This window comes from Protopterus annectens, chromosome 3.part1 (assembly GCF_019279795.1).
Source record: "Protopterus annectens isolate FY-2018-M chromosome 3.part1, PAN1.0, whole genome shotgun sequence".
Classification (NCBI taxonomy): domain Eukaryota; kingdom Metazoa; phylum Chordata; order Ceratodontiformes; family Protopteridae; genus Protopterus; species Protopterus annectens.
Genome location: NC_056732.1, coordinates 1,869,707,148 through 1,869,724,621, shown reverse-complemented (window position 1 = coordinate 1,869,724,621; position 17,474 = coordinate 1,869,707,148). Strand labels below are relative to the sequence as shown.

Here is a 17,474-nt window from a genome sequence, read left to right as displayed (position 1 = left end):
TCTTTCCAGACACAACAGGGGTAAATCACAGAAGCATACTACAACAGACACACTATGTCATAATTTGTGAATGAGTCAGCTTCTGTAGGTATAGTTTCAGACTTAATAATACAAATTCTTGTTTACAGTCTTTAAACCTCAGTGTAAATGCTACAGCACATGTAATTCGAAATACAAAGTTAAGTTGCAGTATTGTACATACAGACATCAAGACAATGTATTTAACATGCAATTTCCCAACCAAACATAAAGCAAACATTTGCAATGTCTCACGTTCACATTATTTCAAATAAAAATATTCAGAATGCAATAAATTCTAGTTTACATGTAATTCAAACTACAAAGTTAAGTAGCAGTATTGTAAATACAGGTGTAAATTCAGTCAGTGTATGTAACATGCAGATTTCCAGACCAAATAGAAAAAAAAAAACATTTGCTATATCTCAAGTTAACTTTATTTCAAATACAGATGTTCAGAATGTAATAAATTGTCGGTTCTTTTTTGAGAAGCCAGTGCAAATATTGCACTGAAGGTAGATGAGAGGGATCAGAGTGAAAATTTTGGTCAGTTTGATAAAGTTAAAGTTAGCATAAATGATATACAGATTTCAGTGCAAATTCAGGAAGAAGAAATGCATACCTTACCTTAAGTCAACATTATTACTAGTGGTTCAGGGAAAAATAACAAAGAAACGCATTCCATAGCTTAAGTCAGTGTTGTTGCTAGTTCTATAAAAAGTATTTTCATCTTATCTGTAAAGGGGTTGGCAGTCCAACACTAAACAAGATTATCAGTCATTGTTTTAAGGTTGAAAGAAATGACAATATTTTATTGTTTACAGAAAAGAAATAATGAAATAATGCACTACTACAGGACACAAATGCAGCTTTGTCAAGATGGAAACTGTCAGAGATTACAACAGTTAACAGTTCAAAGTGTAACAGCTATGTACTAGGTATGAATATGTCACCAGAGTTATATGTTGTTTTAGACTTCAGTAACAAGATTTTATGGAAAAACGAAAATGCTACAGAATGTACAGTAGTGCACAAATGACACTTGTAAGAATTTACATGCAGTAGATTGTGCAAATGTACAGAATTTAAAGAATCGGTTATAACAGAAACCTGCAGATTTATGGGTTAAGGATAAAATAATTTCCAGTTCAGCAGACACAGCTAATGTGCTTACAAAGACATATTCAGAGTGGTCAGTTCGAAAAAAAGGTAATGTATGCATTTATCATTCTAGACGCACACGTTGTGCAAGGTATACCAGAAATGGCAGTCAAGTTAATTCACAGAATAAAAGGTTTACAGTTACAGATTTGGCAAATTATTTTTTTTGTTCTTTTGTTTTGTTGAGAAGACACCATTAAGGTCTTTGTATTATGGTATTAATGTGTTGCAATTCATAAATAATATCTTGATACAGAGACAAAAAAGCATTCACAGATATTAAATGATGTTTTGCTAGTTTATAGAATGTAAAATTTAAAGTTAATGCTACATTTTAAAAGTGACAGTAGAGTCAAAAGTTCAGATCCCATGCAAGAAAAGACTGTAACATAAATATTATCTGTCATTAAAGCCACAGGTTCAACTCCTATGTTAAAAGTTAGACGAGTAAAGTTCCACAATTAGATCAGCTCAACTCTAGTAATAAATGTGTGTACTACATAAAGAAACTTCACATACTTGTATAAAGGACAGTCAAGGAAACTTCCAGAATCAGATGAATTCAACTCTAGTAATAAGTGTGTGTATGTAAACGGTTCAAGATTATATATATTTCATGCAGAACTTGCAGTTTACCAAGCACACTGAAGTATGGACTTATGTAACTGAGTTATGTCATAAAACAGTATGGTAAAGAGCAATTTAATATTCTTAGTGACAGTGTATACAGTTACAGTTCTATTTAGCCAAGAAAATTGTAGACAGTAATGGTAAATCCTTGCAGCATTCAGTAGTGTTAAAAAAAATAAATGCCGTCAGCTAAAGAAATGGCTATGTTAAAACAGTGGGTGGAAATTTACACACAGAACAGTATGTTATGACTTGAGGGCCACAGGCTAAACCTAAAAAGTTCAGCAGTTAAAATTAATTGCAGTGGTATCAGATTATAACTGTTAAAGCCACAAATTTATTTATGTATTTGTGCTTTGCTGAAATAATTTCCAGGTTGATTTTCCAGTTTAATTTTAAATTCAGTCAAAAACATCAGTCATCCAGCCGTGCAGAAGAGATGAAAAAGGGGAGGTTTGGAAGGCCTAAGGAAGAAAGGGAAACAGGAAAGAACACTTGTTATAACACCCTCCAATAGCTCAGCAGTGATTGGTACAATGCAAAGTAAGCCTAAACTTGGCAAGAACTGTGGTGCGCAGGTCAACTATCTACAGAATATCTGTGTACAACCAATGTGCATTTATGTAAATTAGAGTTAAAGCAAGTGTTCTCATATTTCCCGACAGTTGTATAACAGTACTAGTTTTCTGTTTATGTTTTTTTTTTTATCTATGTTCAGACAATACCAACAGAAAAAGGTACTAATAGTTTGGTATCCAGAATATAACATTTACCAGATTTCAGTTACACTTTTATCTGTGTTCAGGTAACACTGGTTTCCAGAATATACACAGGTATTTTAGATGTTCAGTATACATATGTATGTACATTTCAGTCAAGATTCAGAATTTGACATTCATACTCAATCATGCATGTTCAGTAGAGTACATTTTAATCAGATTTCAGAATACAATATGCAATTTCACATGATTCAGTCATATTTTAAGGGTAAAGTGACAGAATTATTTGTAAACAGCATTACTACATCACACATCATATTATTCAGTTACTAGTTTTAAGGGTAAAAGTGACAATTATTTGTAACAGGCTTATTAAAATAAGTTATCTAAAATAAGTAGTAATAGTTATTCAATATACTCAAGGCATAACAAGGCAGGCTTAATTAATTTACAGATTACAATGCACTTTATTTAATTATTGTACATCAGACAGAAAGTTAAAAGGACATTGACAGAGCATGCAAAGTTATAAATCTGAACTACAGAAAGCATAGGTTTTAGTAAACTATTACAGCACAAGACACACATTTAGAAGGCAGACATCTATTATAGCACATATAAATTAAAAAGGCAAATAACATTATTAACAGCTCTACCTGAAAATTTACAGACAGAAGTTAATAAAGTATATGGTAATTATGCTTCAAGACCACTTATAAAGGTATCCCTCTAGTGCCAATTTCAGTTAAATCTTCAGAAAATAGCCATCATGATTGATAGGCTATATAATGAAAAGGGAAATGGACTACATTTGAACACTTAAATCTATGGACAACAGGAAAGGTTCATTTGTTCTAAGAGAGAAACATCATGGAACAATAAGGTAGCAGTTCATAAGGTAGAAAACAGTCAGTCAGTGTAATTTTCCCATAACAGCATACAGCAATAGGAAAAAAATATGCAGGATTAATACTTTGTACTCTAACATGACCAGAGACTCACAGAGACAAGTTGAGGATGCCTATGGCATTTTCTTCATCTCATTTTTGGAATAGCAGGATTGAAAGAATTACCTGGCCTAATCAATTTTAAAAACACAGAAATAAGAGACATTGGAATAATGTGGAAGTTTTAGATGCATTACACATACATGAGAACTTAGACTGAAGGAGTCTAAAATTACTATGGATCTAGGTAATGGGGTAATAACTGGAGCAGGTATATTTCCTGCATATGGAGCTGTTAAAGTTATTTAAAAGTATGTAATTTAGTCAAGTTGCTGGAGGTATTAGTTAATAGTACCTCTGAGACCATAAAGGGCATTGCTAAATATCAGGACACATCTGCAGATTATGAGTGAAGTAGCATAAAGCCCATGCATTCAAACCAGATTACAGTAATTAGTAATATATATATATATATATATATATATATATATATATATATATATATATATATATGAGGTAACTACAAAAGAAGGTCCCTGTAAACTTTTGTCAGGACCTCAGGGGAGCTGTTAAAATAGGCCTGAAAATATAGAGTTAGATTTGTGCTTTCATTTATGCATGCAGTTTCAGGGAGAGGCAGTTCAGTAAAAGGGAAAGTATAATTTTGCTGGCTAAGCATGAGATATGCAGAAATAACATTTCTCATGGGAAAGCTACAGAATGTTCCTTTTCTCAATGGAAATATATGGGTACTTGCAATGAAATGCTAGATAAAGAACAGCCAGTTAGGCACTGTGAGGCACATGCAAGACAAGGCTTGCAAACCAAGCCTAAGCATGCATGTAAAACATTACAGGGTTTTAGTATTATTAGAACATATTTCCAACATGGGCAGATGAGTCAGTTTAGTTAGTTTTTGGACTAATATGCAAAAGGTCTTTGCAGTACAGATGCTTGAGCCTGAGTACTGAAGTCAAATCAAATATCTAGTATTAATGATACTATTCAGGAGAAAAAGACCAAAGTCAGTTCAAATATCCAGTGTTAATGATACTATATGGGAAACAAAAAAATGCACCCCTGGGATCCCACCTGTGTCCCTGCTAGATAGGGAAACAGGTGATGGCTTCCTGGGAACATGGACAAAATTCTTGGCTAGGCTTATAAGGGACGCCTGAGCAACAGCCTAGTATCATTCTATGAAACTAGGAACATATTCAGGAGGAAAAGACTGTTTCAATTTATATCACTCAGGAGAATCAGAATATACATTCCAAAACTTTGAGCACTGTTACTGGAGACAGTATTAAAATATTAACATCTACCTCCACTGTTCATAATAAAGCATTCGCAGCTGAACTGCAGCATGTGTAGAATTCATTCTGAAAAGTACAAGATGACTTGGCCCATAAAGGAGAGAGTGTCAACTATTCAGCACAAGTGTGGGTAATTACCAGATAGACATTCATTCCATTCTTAGTCTCATTTCTGTTTCCAGTTAATTCCAGTATACTAGAGTCTTATCAGTACTTTCAGTACATGACACTGTATCACAAATGGATAATAGGATAAAGATAATAATAGGCAGAAGATGCAGAACTCCCTTCAAGGCTCAATTAGCTCTACTGCCTCTTCCATGGTTAAGTGTCTCACATTAAAAAAAGAAAGAAAATCTGCAAGAAAAGAATGAATAACTAAAAAAAAAGCCATCATAGTACCAACAGACAGAAGGGTTAAGAATCAGGTAAATTTTAATTCAAAGAAGCATAAATAGTTCAAAAGAGTTTACTTCCAAGGAAACCTTTTACATAGTCATGGTGCAGTCAATCCTATTATGTCCAAGAAAAGATGAGTGGATGTTATCCTTGGAGCTCAAACAAGATTATTGACATTTCAAGACTGTGAGTCAGTTTGGTTCTTAGGTTTCTGGGTAGAAACCAGTTATTACCAATTTTGAATGCTTCTATTAGGTCTGACCTCAGCCTCCAAAGTGTTCACCAAATATATGTTCAATGTAGCAGCTCAGGAGAAGTGACCCAAGATCATCACCACCTACATGCTGGGATCTCAGCTCTTCAATTCAGTCTATCTGCAACCAGGAAGAGCCTAATCAAAATATCCCACTTTCTAGTGATTACAGTGAACCATGCAAAGTCGCAGCTAACCAAAATCCAGATGCTGGCATTCACTTGTTGCAATTTAGGCATTATTCCTTATTTGACACCAATGGATTAGAAAGCCTCTCTGGATGAATGTATCCATGAGTATAAATTTCACCAAAGCTTCAGTCCAGCTACACTTAAAAAAAACTAGAACTAATGCAAGCATTTATTCCAGTGGTCTTTCACACCATTCTCTTTATAAGACTGCTACAGTGGATACATATGATCCAAAGGTCTCAAATTTCAAACTATATCACACCATATCAAAATATCCAAATCCCACAAGAAGCACCTTCAGTTGTTTATACAGACCACTGATCTTACCATGGAGATCCTCTTTAAGCTACTTAAACCTGAAGCCTCAATCAATGTGGACATGTTTTCCATAGGATGAGGACATTATAAAATGTGGATTATTCTGGATGGCTTGACATCTTCCAAATTTAGCCTACATATTAACATTTATAGATGAGAGCAGTTCTCACTACATGTGTGCCCTTCTCACTACATGTGTGCCTTTTAGCACTTCTATTTCAGGATGCAACTGCCATCTATTTGGACATTATGACAGTGGTCTGTTATATCAGCAAACAAATGGGGAGTACTCTGACCCCTTATTCTAAAAAAAAAAAAAAAAAAAACGTAAAAGAATGGGCCACTAAATGTAACCTTTTTGAGGTGATGAACCACATTCAAGGATAGGCAGATTCTCTGGCAGACTAAGTCAGTGTCTCTTAAGCTACCCTTCAGTTGTACTGTAACTTGGAAGTTGTTTTGCATGTGGCTCAAACAATTCAGCAACCTGCTTATATTGATTCCAACTACCAAATGCTACAGTTATTCTTCCTTCATTTCCACCCACGTGATGCTTTTGTAACAAATGGCCCCATGGAGTCTCTTACGTTCTTCTCACATTTTCTTTTTGTTTGATGATGAGATTCATTGAGAGATAAAACTACGCAAAGCAAATGTGAGTCTAATGTCCTCTTACTGGCAGCAGACATTACCTCCTGGACAAATCATTGAGATTAGAAGCCACCAAAATACTTCTCCCTTACTCATCAGATAAGCTTTTCGCACACCTTCTAATATCTCATATCACTGCTTGGCTTCTTTGGTTCCATTACCTAAAGATAACCCCACAATCTCCTCTTAAACAGATCAAGTTTTTCCCTTTTTAAAACAGTATAGTTGTAAGACACATAGAAGTAAATGTGCTCACTTCTCTATATTGTTCCTGATAAAAGGAATAGGAATTCTCTCTGATGTTGTCCAATAAGTCTTAAGATTATCTCACTGGGATTGATCGATTTATTTATTTATTTTGGACTGAGCTACTCTTTTGAATAGGATACCACTTCCAGCTATGTTTAATTTTCAAGTTCGGATACATTTTTCTACCCCAACATCAGTAAAGGTATGGAAAGCCTTCTTAAAAGGCATTGTCCTTTAGGCCACCATAAGGGGAATCACCTAGAGATTTGTACTTTTTTCTCTCCCTGTTACTGATTATACAGATGTCCTTCAGTATCAGTGTTGCAGTATTCTTAACCATAGGGATCTTCTCCCCAGGATAGCTTAACTTCTAACGAATATACCAAAGCCTTTAGTTCTTACATGCGCCGTAAGTCACACATATGCTACCCATTTAGGATGTAGATCATAAATGTGACATACTGACTCAGTTACCCAGAACTTCTTTGCCTCCAGTCCAAACACTATCCCCTCTCATTCGTCTGAGCACCCAATGCTGTGCTGAATACCTAGCCATCAGATAAGTGCCCCATTGGGGTATGTATTTCTTTTTACTTCTGGCCTTGTTTTCTTTTGGTTATCTGGAGTTCACATCATCCAAGAAGGGAAAATGTCAGTGTGGATGGCAGATATCCAATAAGGACTGTCATGAACAGTGTCATTTTTGTTTGGGTGCTCCCATGGCCATACCTCATGTAGTATTTGTAAGGCATTTGTGCATAAGACTTTTAGAAGCCAGTTGTGTTCCCTGCCCATCTGTCAGCCAGACTAGCATGGCATTACTGGCAGAACTAATTAACCCCAAGGTACTTCTGTTAAGCAAGAAAGACAAGAAATCTTGGCCATATTCTTTGGCTGTCCAGCCTCCAAAGGATGTCTCTCTAGAAGTGGGTGATAGCTCTCTAGGCCATCTGGTGTTGACTTTCAATTCCTCTGTCACAACCCAATTGGAGGTTAGCATGGATCCTTCCTGCTGCCCATCCATTCTGCTCTGGACATTGAGGGGGGACCATGGTTGATCATCAAAGATGACACTAAAGCAATTCCATAGATTCTGGTCAAGAATAGATTCTCCACATAGATGTGTTTCTGGATGTAGTCCAACGCTGTGGTATTCCTCATGTAGATCTTTTTGCCTCCCCTCTGAAAGGGCATATTCCTCTTTTCAGTTTCAGTGTGCTGAGCCATCTGGTGTGGAAGACAAGCATCCTTTCCTTCCCCTTTGAAGGGAATGTTTTTCTGTTTTTCCTCTTCTTCTTCTACTTCCAAGTGTCCTGCAGAAGATTTAGCTGGACTCCTCAGGAATCTTGCTTGTTACTCCCTTTTGGCAGGGACAGCTCTTGTTCCCCCTCTTAATGCATCTGGCCAGGGGCAATCAGCACAAGTTACCTCAACAGCTGGACCTCCTCATAATCTTCAACTGACACTATGGGTGATAGGGTTTTTGATCCCTTTTATGCACCACTTTTCAGAGGACATGCTCAGGGGGTTACAGGAAGCAAGAAAACCTACAGCCAGAATGTCTTATATGTTCAAATGGAAAAGATTTTCTGTCTGGTGCCATGCTCATAGCCAGGATCCTTTTTCATGGGGGGGGGGGTCCCCTTTGGTTTTCTCCTGTTTCTATGAGCTGCTCAAGTCTGCTTTGGCCTTTTCTTTTGTGAAGGCCCAGTTGTCAGCTATTTCTGCCTGTCTGCTTTGAATCCTCCTTTGGCTTCATTTTTGAGGTCAAGCAATTTCTTAAAGGTGTCCTGCACCTTAGGCCCCCAAGGAAGTCTATTCCTCCATGTTGGGACCTTAACTGTGTTTTGGAAAATTCACTCAGGCTTCTTTTGAGCATACAGTTTCAGCTTGCAACAGTGTACCTGGAAGATTGCCTTCTTACTTGCTCTTACTTCTGCTCAGAGGGTTTCTGAGGTTGAGGCCCTTATGACCATTCCTCCATTTTTGTTTTTCACAGAGAGAGGTGTCTCTTCATACTAATCTTTCTTTTATGCCTAAGGTTGTTAATCAGCTGTCCTTTACATTTTTATTTTACAATAACAGTGGATGTCTTTCTCTTCACTGTTGTAATATTTAGTTCCTCCCTCCAACCCCCTGTTTTCTTTTGGATTTTTATTTGGTTAATCTCCTGGGCAAGGATCACCCCTTTTCATTTTGCATTTTCTCCTCTTGGATGTACATAGCCTCCTTTGTGTCCTATCTAGACTATTCTCTACTAGGGCAAATCAGCTCTACGTAACTATGTCTGTACATCAACCTTATGCCTTACATCCTGAATGGGGAGAATACTTGTGATGTATGGTGCATACAAGATCAAAAGGCTTTGGTATACTGGCCAGATATTGGACTATCCTTGGCAGGTGATCCCTACAGTTAAGAATGCTGCAAGAGTGAAGAGAAGAGCATCTACTGTTATGGTAAGGTTTTACACAACTGTACTTTCTATCCTGGCAAGTTGGTCCCCTCATTACCCATTATAGGGGTAAGGGTCATTGTTCAATCAGTTCCCATGAGTATTTCAATTCTTTCTTACTTAACCCTACAACCCTGAGCACATGGGCTTGGGCTATTGCGTTGACCAGGATGGTTACCTCCCACTTCTGTAGGAGTGTTCCTGGCAGGTGCACCTGTTGCCATAAGGTACACAGGCAATTCTCTCCAGTTTTGATTAGGAATGTTGATCTCAAGTGTTCTTTTTAAGCATGCATGTCACTTTCATTCTTCTGTCATCCCTGCACAGCCCTTACAGTATCAGGGCTGCTAATTGAAGGCCAGGGTCATAGTCCTCCACCCCTCTCTAACATGGAGCTACATGGTTGGATTTGTACTTTGTTAGAGATGCTGACCTTACCCCCCCTTTAGGCCATGCAGCTTTAAATGAATTGAAATACCTGAACAGTTATGGAAATGCATGCAGGTTTTGTTTATCCTCTACACCTGGTATTTCAGATAGTGTTATTCTTAGAACCAATCCCCCTTTCATGCCTAAAGGCCCAGAGAGACCAGCTTCCAGCAGATCACTCATCTACTTGTTTTACCCAAAATATTCTAACCAGGGAGATTATCTTCTATGTAATATGACTGTAAAGTGCCATTCAAAAGTTTTATGTTGAGAGAACAAAGACAGCCAGCTGTTTCCTTTTCTAGGGGAAAGACTGGTCAGAAAATGTCTAAACTTACCTTAAGCAGATAGCTGACTGGATGCATAGAATAGCCCTTTTGCTACAGTACTTAAGACTCCTTCAGCTAAATCAGCTGCTAAATCTACAGTTTTTTAGGAAAACCATACTAAATGACATCAGTGCAACAAGTAGTTAGTATACTCAACATTTTCTCAAGACAATGTAAGCTGGATAGGATGCCCTGGCCTATTTTTTCCTCTGATGCCACTTACCTGGGAGATGTTCCTACAGGGGAGACCACATAGGAAAGTTTGCTTTGGATTCTGTCCTCCAGATAGAAAGGATGCACTTTTTCTATTTCTTAAATTCATAAGTTATGAACTTGCCATAAAAATAGATTTGTAAAAGTAGGCCTGTCACCTGTAATGTAACCACCCATCTTTTCCATCATTTGGTGTAGCTGGTGTATGGACTGTCTTCCTTGTGCTTTTCTTATCTTAGGCACCTTTAACATCACATGCAAGATATAGAAAGGCTTGTGGATTGAATGAGGGTACATAATCTTTTCAGAAAGTTCAGTTGATGAACACTCCTAGTGCCTGTTGTCATTAGTCATGTTGTTAAGGGGGTTTGACCTCTTCTTACAGAAATATACTTACAGCAAGCATATATATATATATATATATATATATATATATATATATATATATATATATATATATATATATCCAACATCCCACAAAATATGTGTAGTGTTGGTATGGCTGAGAAATGGAGTCAGTTTGGAAATATATGAGATATGCAACTCCACGTTTGAAAGACAGTCTTGGAACTGGTGCATATTCTGATACAGATCATTTAGATGATCTGATGACTAATATATTCAGAAAATAACTGTCTGATACAGTCTCTAAATAAGCTCATAAATGATAAATACATCCTCAGACAGCCAGTGATATGAGAAGCAGGAAATAAGCCGACTAAATGTCATGGAATGAAACAAAGACACTAAAAAGTCAAAGCTGAAGATAAAAATAGTGTTCTAACTAAAAGGCGAAAATCTTTAAAACCCAGTGGAAAGTAAAGAAAGAAGTTGCTAATACCATACATATAAATAGTGTTTAACATGGTAAAAGCAAAGTAGAGCACCAAAACTAAAAAAGGCTGAGGAAGGTAACTAAATTGAAGTAGATACGAAAATCAAGTACATTTCATTCTTCTGTTAGACAGAAGTTTGCTCAATTATACTGAGAAGATTTAAAGAAAAATACAGTAGATATGCCAAAAAAAAAAAAGGGAATACAAGGTGAAGGATCAGATGAGAAGGTAAGAAATGGGGAAATGCATACATGTAGTTGCAAGTACAGAAAACTCTTGGAAGCCTGGTGTTGTTGATCAGGATACAACACAAGAATAGTTAAGGGCAGGTGGATTTAAACCACAAGATGAAAGGTTAATATTGGCAGCACAAGACAGTGGACTATTCACATATTGCTTTCCAAAGTCCATTTAATATGAGTGAGAAACAGACAAAGCATTTTAGAAAATTATGTTTATATCACATGGTATCACTCATTTCCAACAGTTCAAAAAATAGGCACAAGAAAACCAGATATAGTAGTCCATGAAAAGAAGATAAAAGTAGCCTTGGTCATTGAAATTCCTACACCCAGTGAAAACAATATATTACGAACAGAGAGAGACAAACTCATAAAATACCAGAATTTGCAGGTAGACATGAGGGGAGTTTGGAAGAAGGATACTGAGACAATTCCAGCAGTTGTAGGATCAAAGGGTCTTATAATTTACACTCACACTTAGATATGTTACTGATACATGTAACACCATACAAATTGTAGAAGGAGCCATTACTGGACATATTGTAGATGCTGTGAAGAACACATCTGGTTAACATCAAAGATTGAAACAAATACAAACCTTATCAATATAAAAAAAATTCCAGAAAACTTAAAACTAGACCTACAAAAACCTATATCCTACAGAGAAATTGTTTACAAGATAAAAGAAAGTAAATCTAACAAAACTCCAGGGATAGATGGTATAATTACGGAAATTTACAAACTCTTCCCTTCAACAGTAATCTCCCTTTTTCATAAAACTTTGCTAGAAGTCCAGTAAGAAGCAAAAATACCACCATCATGGAAATATTCTCTCATAACACCAATTCTAAAAGATAATAAACCACAAGACCTTTGTACCTCATACAGACCTATATCATTACTGAATAATGATTACAAAATATTCATGTCAATCCTAGCTAACAGAATAAAAATCCCACTTTCAAAGATAATTAATAATGATCAAACTGGATTTTTATATAACAGGCACACACATGATAATATTAAAAGGATACTTACTCTTATAGATTATGTGAATAAAGAAGATAGAGAAACACTTGTAATCAGATTAGACATAGAAAAAGCCTTCAATTTCCTCAACTGAGAATATCAATTTAAAACTTTAGCACTACTTGAATTTCCTCCTCCCTTCATCTTATTACTAAAAAACATATATATTAATAACTTAGCCTACATTAAATTAGGTCCTTTCCCCTCAGAATCTATCCATATAACGAAAGGTACTAAATAAGGATGCCCCCTTTCTCCTATTTTATTTGCTTTGGCTATAGAAATACTTGCAGAAATAATATGCAATAATCCAAGAATAAAAGCAATAGAAGTCTATGACCAGTACATAACTAAAATAATGCTTTTTGCTGATGATATTTTTTTTAACCCTGTCAAACTCCAGAGAGTCATTAGGAGAGCTGGAAGAAGTAATGGAGAAATTTTATAAGATTTCAGGTCTACACTTTAATAGATCAAAATCAAAATTTCTATTTTTAAATAAGAAAAAAGAACTACAAGTTAGAGATAAATCCATCATAGGAAAACAAGAACTTATGCTAAATTATTTAGGAATAGTGTTATGCAAAAATATAAACAAAATATTAATAAATTATAAAAACATTATTGAAACAATAAAAATATATATAGAAAAGTGGAACAAAATTATATTAACTTTTGAAGACAGATTGCAATTAATAAAAATGGTCTTATTGCCAAAAATACTATATGTAGCATTAGCAATACAGTTAATTCCTGAAAGATGCATTCTTAAAGAAATAAACTCATGTTTAATAAAATGTTTATGGTACCCAAAAATAATAGAGTTGCTCTAACTCATCACATTAGACCCTGGAAACAAGGAGGATTGAACTTCCCAGAAATATAAACATATATAAAAGCATCTGTGCTTAAAACTACAATAGACTGGATAAACCCAAATTAATTTGCCAACTGGAAGGAATTAACAATGGCTATATTAACAAATGAATTTAATCTTGTTTTAATAGTAGACAAATCAAACAAACCCTGGTACATGCTATGCATAAGTATACAATATAATACAACAAAACCTTCTAAAACAACACTGATTAATCATTACATCAATTATTTTAGGAAACTTTTTAATGCAAACATAGATCTAAAACTTTGGTTTGACCTTTAAACCCCATTTACCATCACTAAGAACTTTCCTCACAAAATATATAGGGAAACAATAACCTCCTGGGAACAAAATGGATTCTTATGCTGGCTTCAATGTGTAAATAAATTAAATGTTTTAGATATACATATGATAAAAAACTGCTTACAATATTCCAACACAGGACTGGTTAACCTTACAAAGAATTCTAATGTACACTCAAGATTTATGCAGATTAATTAATAATTCCTCATTTAAAGATATTCCAAATCTAATAAGTTTTCTGTATGAATTTATATATAATAGTTGTGAAAATAAAAAATTCTATTTCAAATCTATATAAAGAGTTAATAACATATAAAACAATTCCCAAACCATCATACTGTCAGTTCTTAACCAATGGTCAGTCATTGCATAAAAATAAAATCTTACTATCAGTTAATTACACCTTTAACACACAGTACTGGAAAATATTTAACTAGAAATACTTACATAGAGCATTTTTAACACCAGATAGAATTAAAAAGATCAGAACTACTACAAATGTTTTTGCTGGAGGTGTGAAAAGTCAAATAAAGCAGACTGGATTCATATTTTTTATGAATGTAATAAAACTGAATCATATTGGAATGGAATCAATCATTTTTTACAAGCTTTATTTAATGAATCCTTTACCGTAACTAAAGCATTGATTATACTAAATGTAAATGAAGGTCCCTACCTGAACAAGACAAATATGTATTTGTTATGGACAATACTTGCTATATCTAGGAAATGTGTAACCAGAAGGTGGAATTCAAATACACCCCTCACCTTGGAAGAATTCTACACTTTATTGAAGACAACTGCATCGATGGAAATAAAAATCAAAGAACTACGAATCTATCCCAGGCCACTGGTAAATAATCCTTGGAAGAAAGTTATATCTTTGTTGGACACTGCACTAATCAGTATTGTATCTCTAATAACTAATCTGTTAATTCTATATTTAATAGCATACAGTGTATATAATTGAAAGTCAGGCTATTGTAAATATTGTATATAGTTTAAAATTATATTTAAAAATATTATGTAAATGGTATTTTAATTGAAAATAAAAAGAATTTTGAGGAAAGATTGAAACAATACTAATTTCATCAACTTTAGCCATACCTTGACTTAGGAATGGGATCCATTCCCATCATCGTATTAGAAACTCAAAAGACTTGGAGAAATTAAAAGAGAAAAGCAGTACTATTGTAGTGGAATTCCCTATGGTAAGCATACATTCACCCATTTCAGGTCTATGTATCTTTAATTTGGAGATTTGAAGATTAGGGAACACACTGAAATTAGAGAGAGCAAGATCCTCAGAGATGTTAAAGTGAAAGACAATTTGCCTTCACACAATCTGATGTGGTTCAGCCATGACACACAGTCAAAATCCCAATAACAGACAGCTGTGACTAAACAGTTCCAGATGCTACTTTTTGCAAGGTTATGGGCCAAGAAGCAAAGGTTACCCAATAAACTATGGGAAGCAAGTGAAAAATGCTCAGGCTTCAGGACTGCTGCTGCCTATGCATGAATGCGGGCAGATGGCTGCTTCCCAGAGTCTGCTGGGTAACCTTTGCTTCTTGGTTTACTAAAATTTGGGATGGGTGCCAGTTCTAAAGCATCCATGAATAATAACTGTTCTCTTCAGATGATGTTAGCTTCTCATGAATTTCAAGAAAAAAAAATGATGTCATTAAAATGTTCATATTTTATTCCACTGAATAATTATTTGATATATATTTCCATTCCAGGTGGGCAGGGGAAAATCATTCCCTAAGGGAAAGAATGTTGTATCCCTCCTTAGACAGGACAGTGTCTTCAGCTACTGTTGTAATTTGATTACAAAACAATTGCAGAAGTATATGTGGTAGCTTGACAGGGTACAATATACTGTATTAGAAGAACAGCTAGACCCCCCCCCATACTCAAGGAAGTCAGCTTGGCCTACTCATATCAAATGGCCTCTCCCTTAGGTTATGACAACAATGACTGAGAAATAAGGTGCTCAGACTCCCATTCAGAGGATGTCTTACTTGGAGCACCATCAATCTAGTTTCATGTGGGGGCAAAGAAGAGGTCTGAATGAGTTAAAAGAAAAAAAATACTACCCCCCCCCCAAAAAAAAGAGGTTTCTTGAGACTGCTGGTCAGGTGTGTGACCTTATAGCAATCCCCAGAAGCCAGTATCTCTTAACAGTATTGATGAGTGGCTTCCTATCTCTTCAGCTCAGCAAGAATCCAGAGAGCATTTCACATCTATCCAGACCTCTAGAGACAGAAATTGTATTTTTTTAAATAGCTATTGCCATGTCTGCTGTTATATACATCTGTCACTCTTCTGATGTTCATTTAAATTTAAAGGTTATTACTTAAGGAATGATATATCTTTCCAGATGCAACAGAGGTGAATCACAAAAGCACACTGGAACAGACACACCATCTCATAATTTACGAATGAGTCAGCTTCTGTCAGTATGATTTCAGACTTACATAACACAAATGAATGTTTACAGTCTTTAAAACTCAGTGTAAATGCTACAGCACATGTAATCCAAAATACAAAGTTAGGTCGCAGTATTGCACATACAAATATCAAGATAATGTATGTAACATGCAATTTCCCAACCAAACATAAAGTAAACATTTGCAATGTCTCAAGTTCACATTATTTCAAATAAAAATGTTCAGAATGTAATAAATTCTAGTTTACATATAATTCAAAGTACAGAGTTAAGAAGTAGTACTGTAAATACAGATGTAAATACAGTCAGTGTACGTAATATTGCTATGTCTCCAGTTAACTTTATTTCAAATACAGATGTTCAGAATGTAATAAATTGTAGGTTCTTGTTTTCAGAAGCCAGTGCAAATATTGCACTGAGGGGGTATAAGAGGGATAAGAGTGCAGATTTCGATCAGTTTGATAAAGTAAAAGTCAGCATAAATGATATACAGCTTTCAGGGCGAATTCAAGAAGAAGAAATGCATACCTTACCTCAAGTCAATGTTAGTACTAGTGGTTCAGAGCATAATAATGAAGAAACACACTCCATAGCTCAAGTCAGTGTTGTTGCTAGTTCTATACAAATGGATTTTCATCTTATCTGTAAAGGGGGTGGCAAGTCCAGCACTAAACAAAATTATTTATCAGTCATTGTTTAAGGTTGAAAGAAATGACAATATTTAATTGTTTACAGAAAAGAAATTATGAAATAATGCACTTCTAGAGGATGCAAATGCAGCTTTGTCAAGATGCAAACTGTCAAAGATTACAACAGTTAACAGTTGGAAGTGTAACAGCTCTGTACTAGGTATGGATATGTCAGCAGAGTTATATGTTGTTTTAGTCTTCAGTAATAAGATTTTATGGAAAAATAAAAATGCTACAGAATGTACAGTAGTGCACACAGATGACACTTGTAAGAATTTGCATGCAGTAGATTGTGAAATGTACAGAATTTAAAGAACTGATTATAACAGAAACATGCAGATTTATAAGTTAAGGATAAAATAATTTTCAGTTCAGCTGAAACAGCTAATGTGCTCACAAAGACATATCTAGAGTGGTCAGTACAAAAAAAAGGTAATGGTATGTATTTATCATTCTGGGAGCACACATTGTGCAAGGTATACCAAAATTGACAGTCAAGTTAATTCACAGAATAAAGGGTTTACAGTTACAGATTTGGCAAATAATTTTTTTGTGCTATTGCTTTGTTTAGCAGACATTTTAAGACCTTTGTATTCTGGTAGTAGTGTTGCATTTCATAAATAAAATCTTGATACTGAAACAAAAAGGCATTCATGGATATTAAATTATGTTTTGCTAGTTTACAGAATATAAAATTTAAAGTCAGTGCTACATTTTAAAAGTGACAGTAGAGTCAAAAGTTCAGATCTCATGCAAGAAAAGACT

At 35.1% G+C, this 17,474-nt stretch overlaps 1 protein-coding gene across 2 annotated transcripts in view; it reads right to left on the bottom strand.

Annotated features, from left to right (window-relative positions):
• The window catches only part of LOC122798790 (zinc finger protein 271-like), a 651,855-nt gene that overhangs the window by 461,684 nt on the left and 172,697 nt on the right, over window positions 1-17,474 (bottom strand). Inside the window, exon 5 of one of the 2 annotated variants that reach the window (XM_044067901.1) lies at window positions 807-2,273. The exons of the other annotated variant lie outside the window; for it this stretch is intronic. Coding sequence (XP_043923836.1) covers window positions 2,224-2,273 — 50 coding nt within the window. The 3' untranslated portion in view covers window positions 807-2,223. Of the gene's footprint in view, window positions 1-806; window positions 2,274-17,474 lie in introns of those variants that run through there. 2 annotated transcript variants of the gene reach the window in all.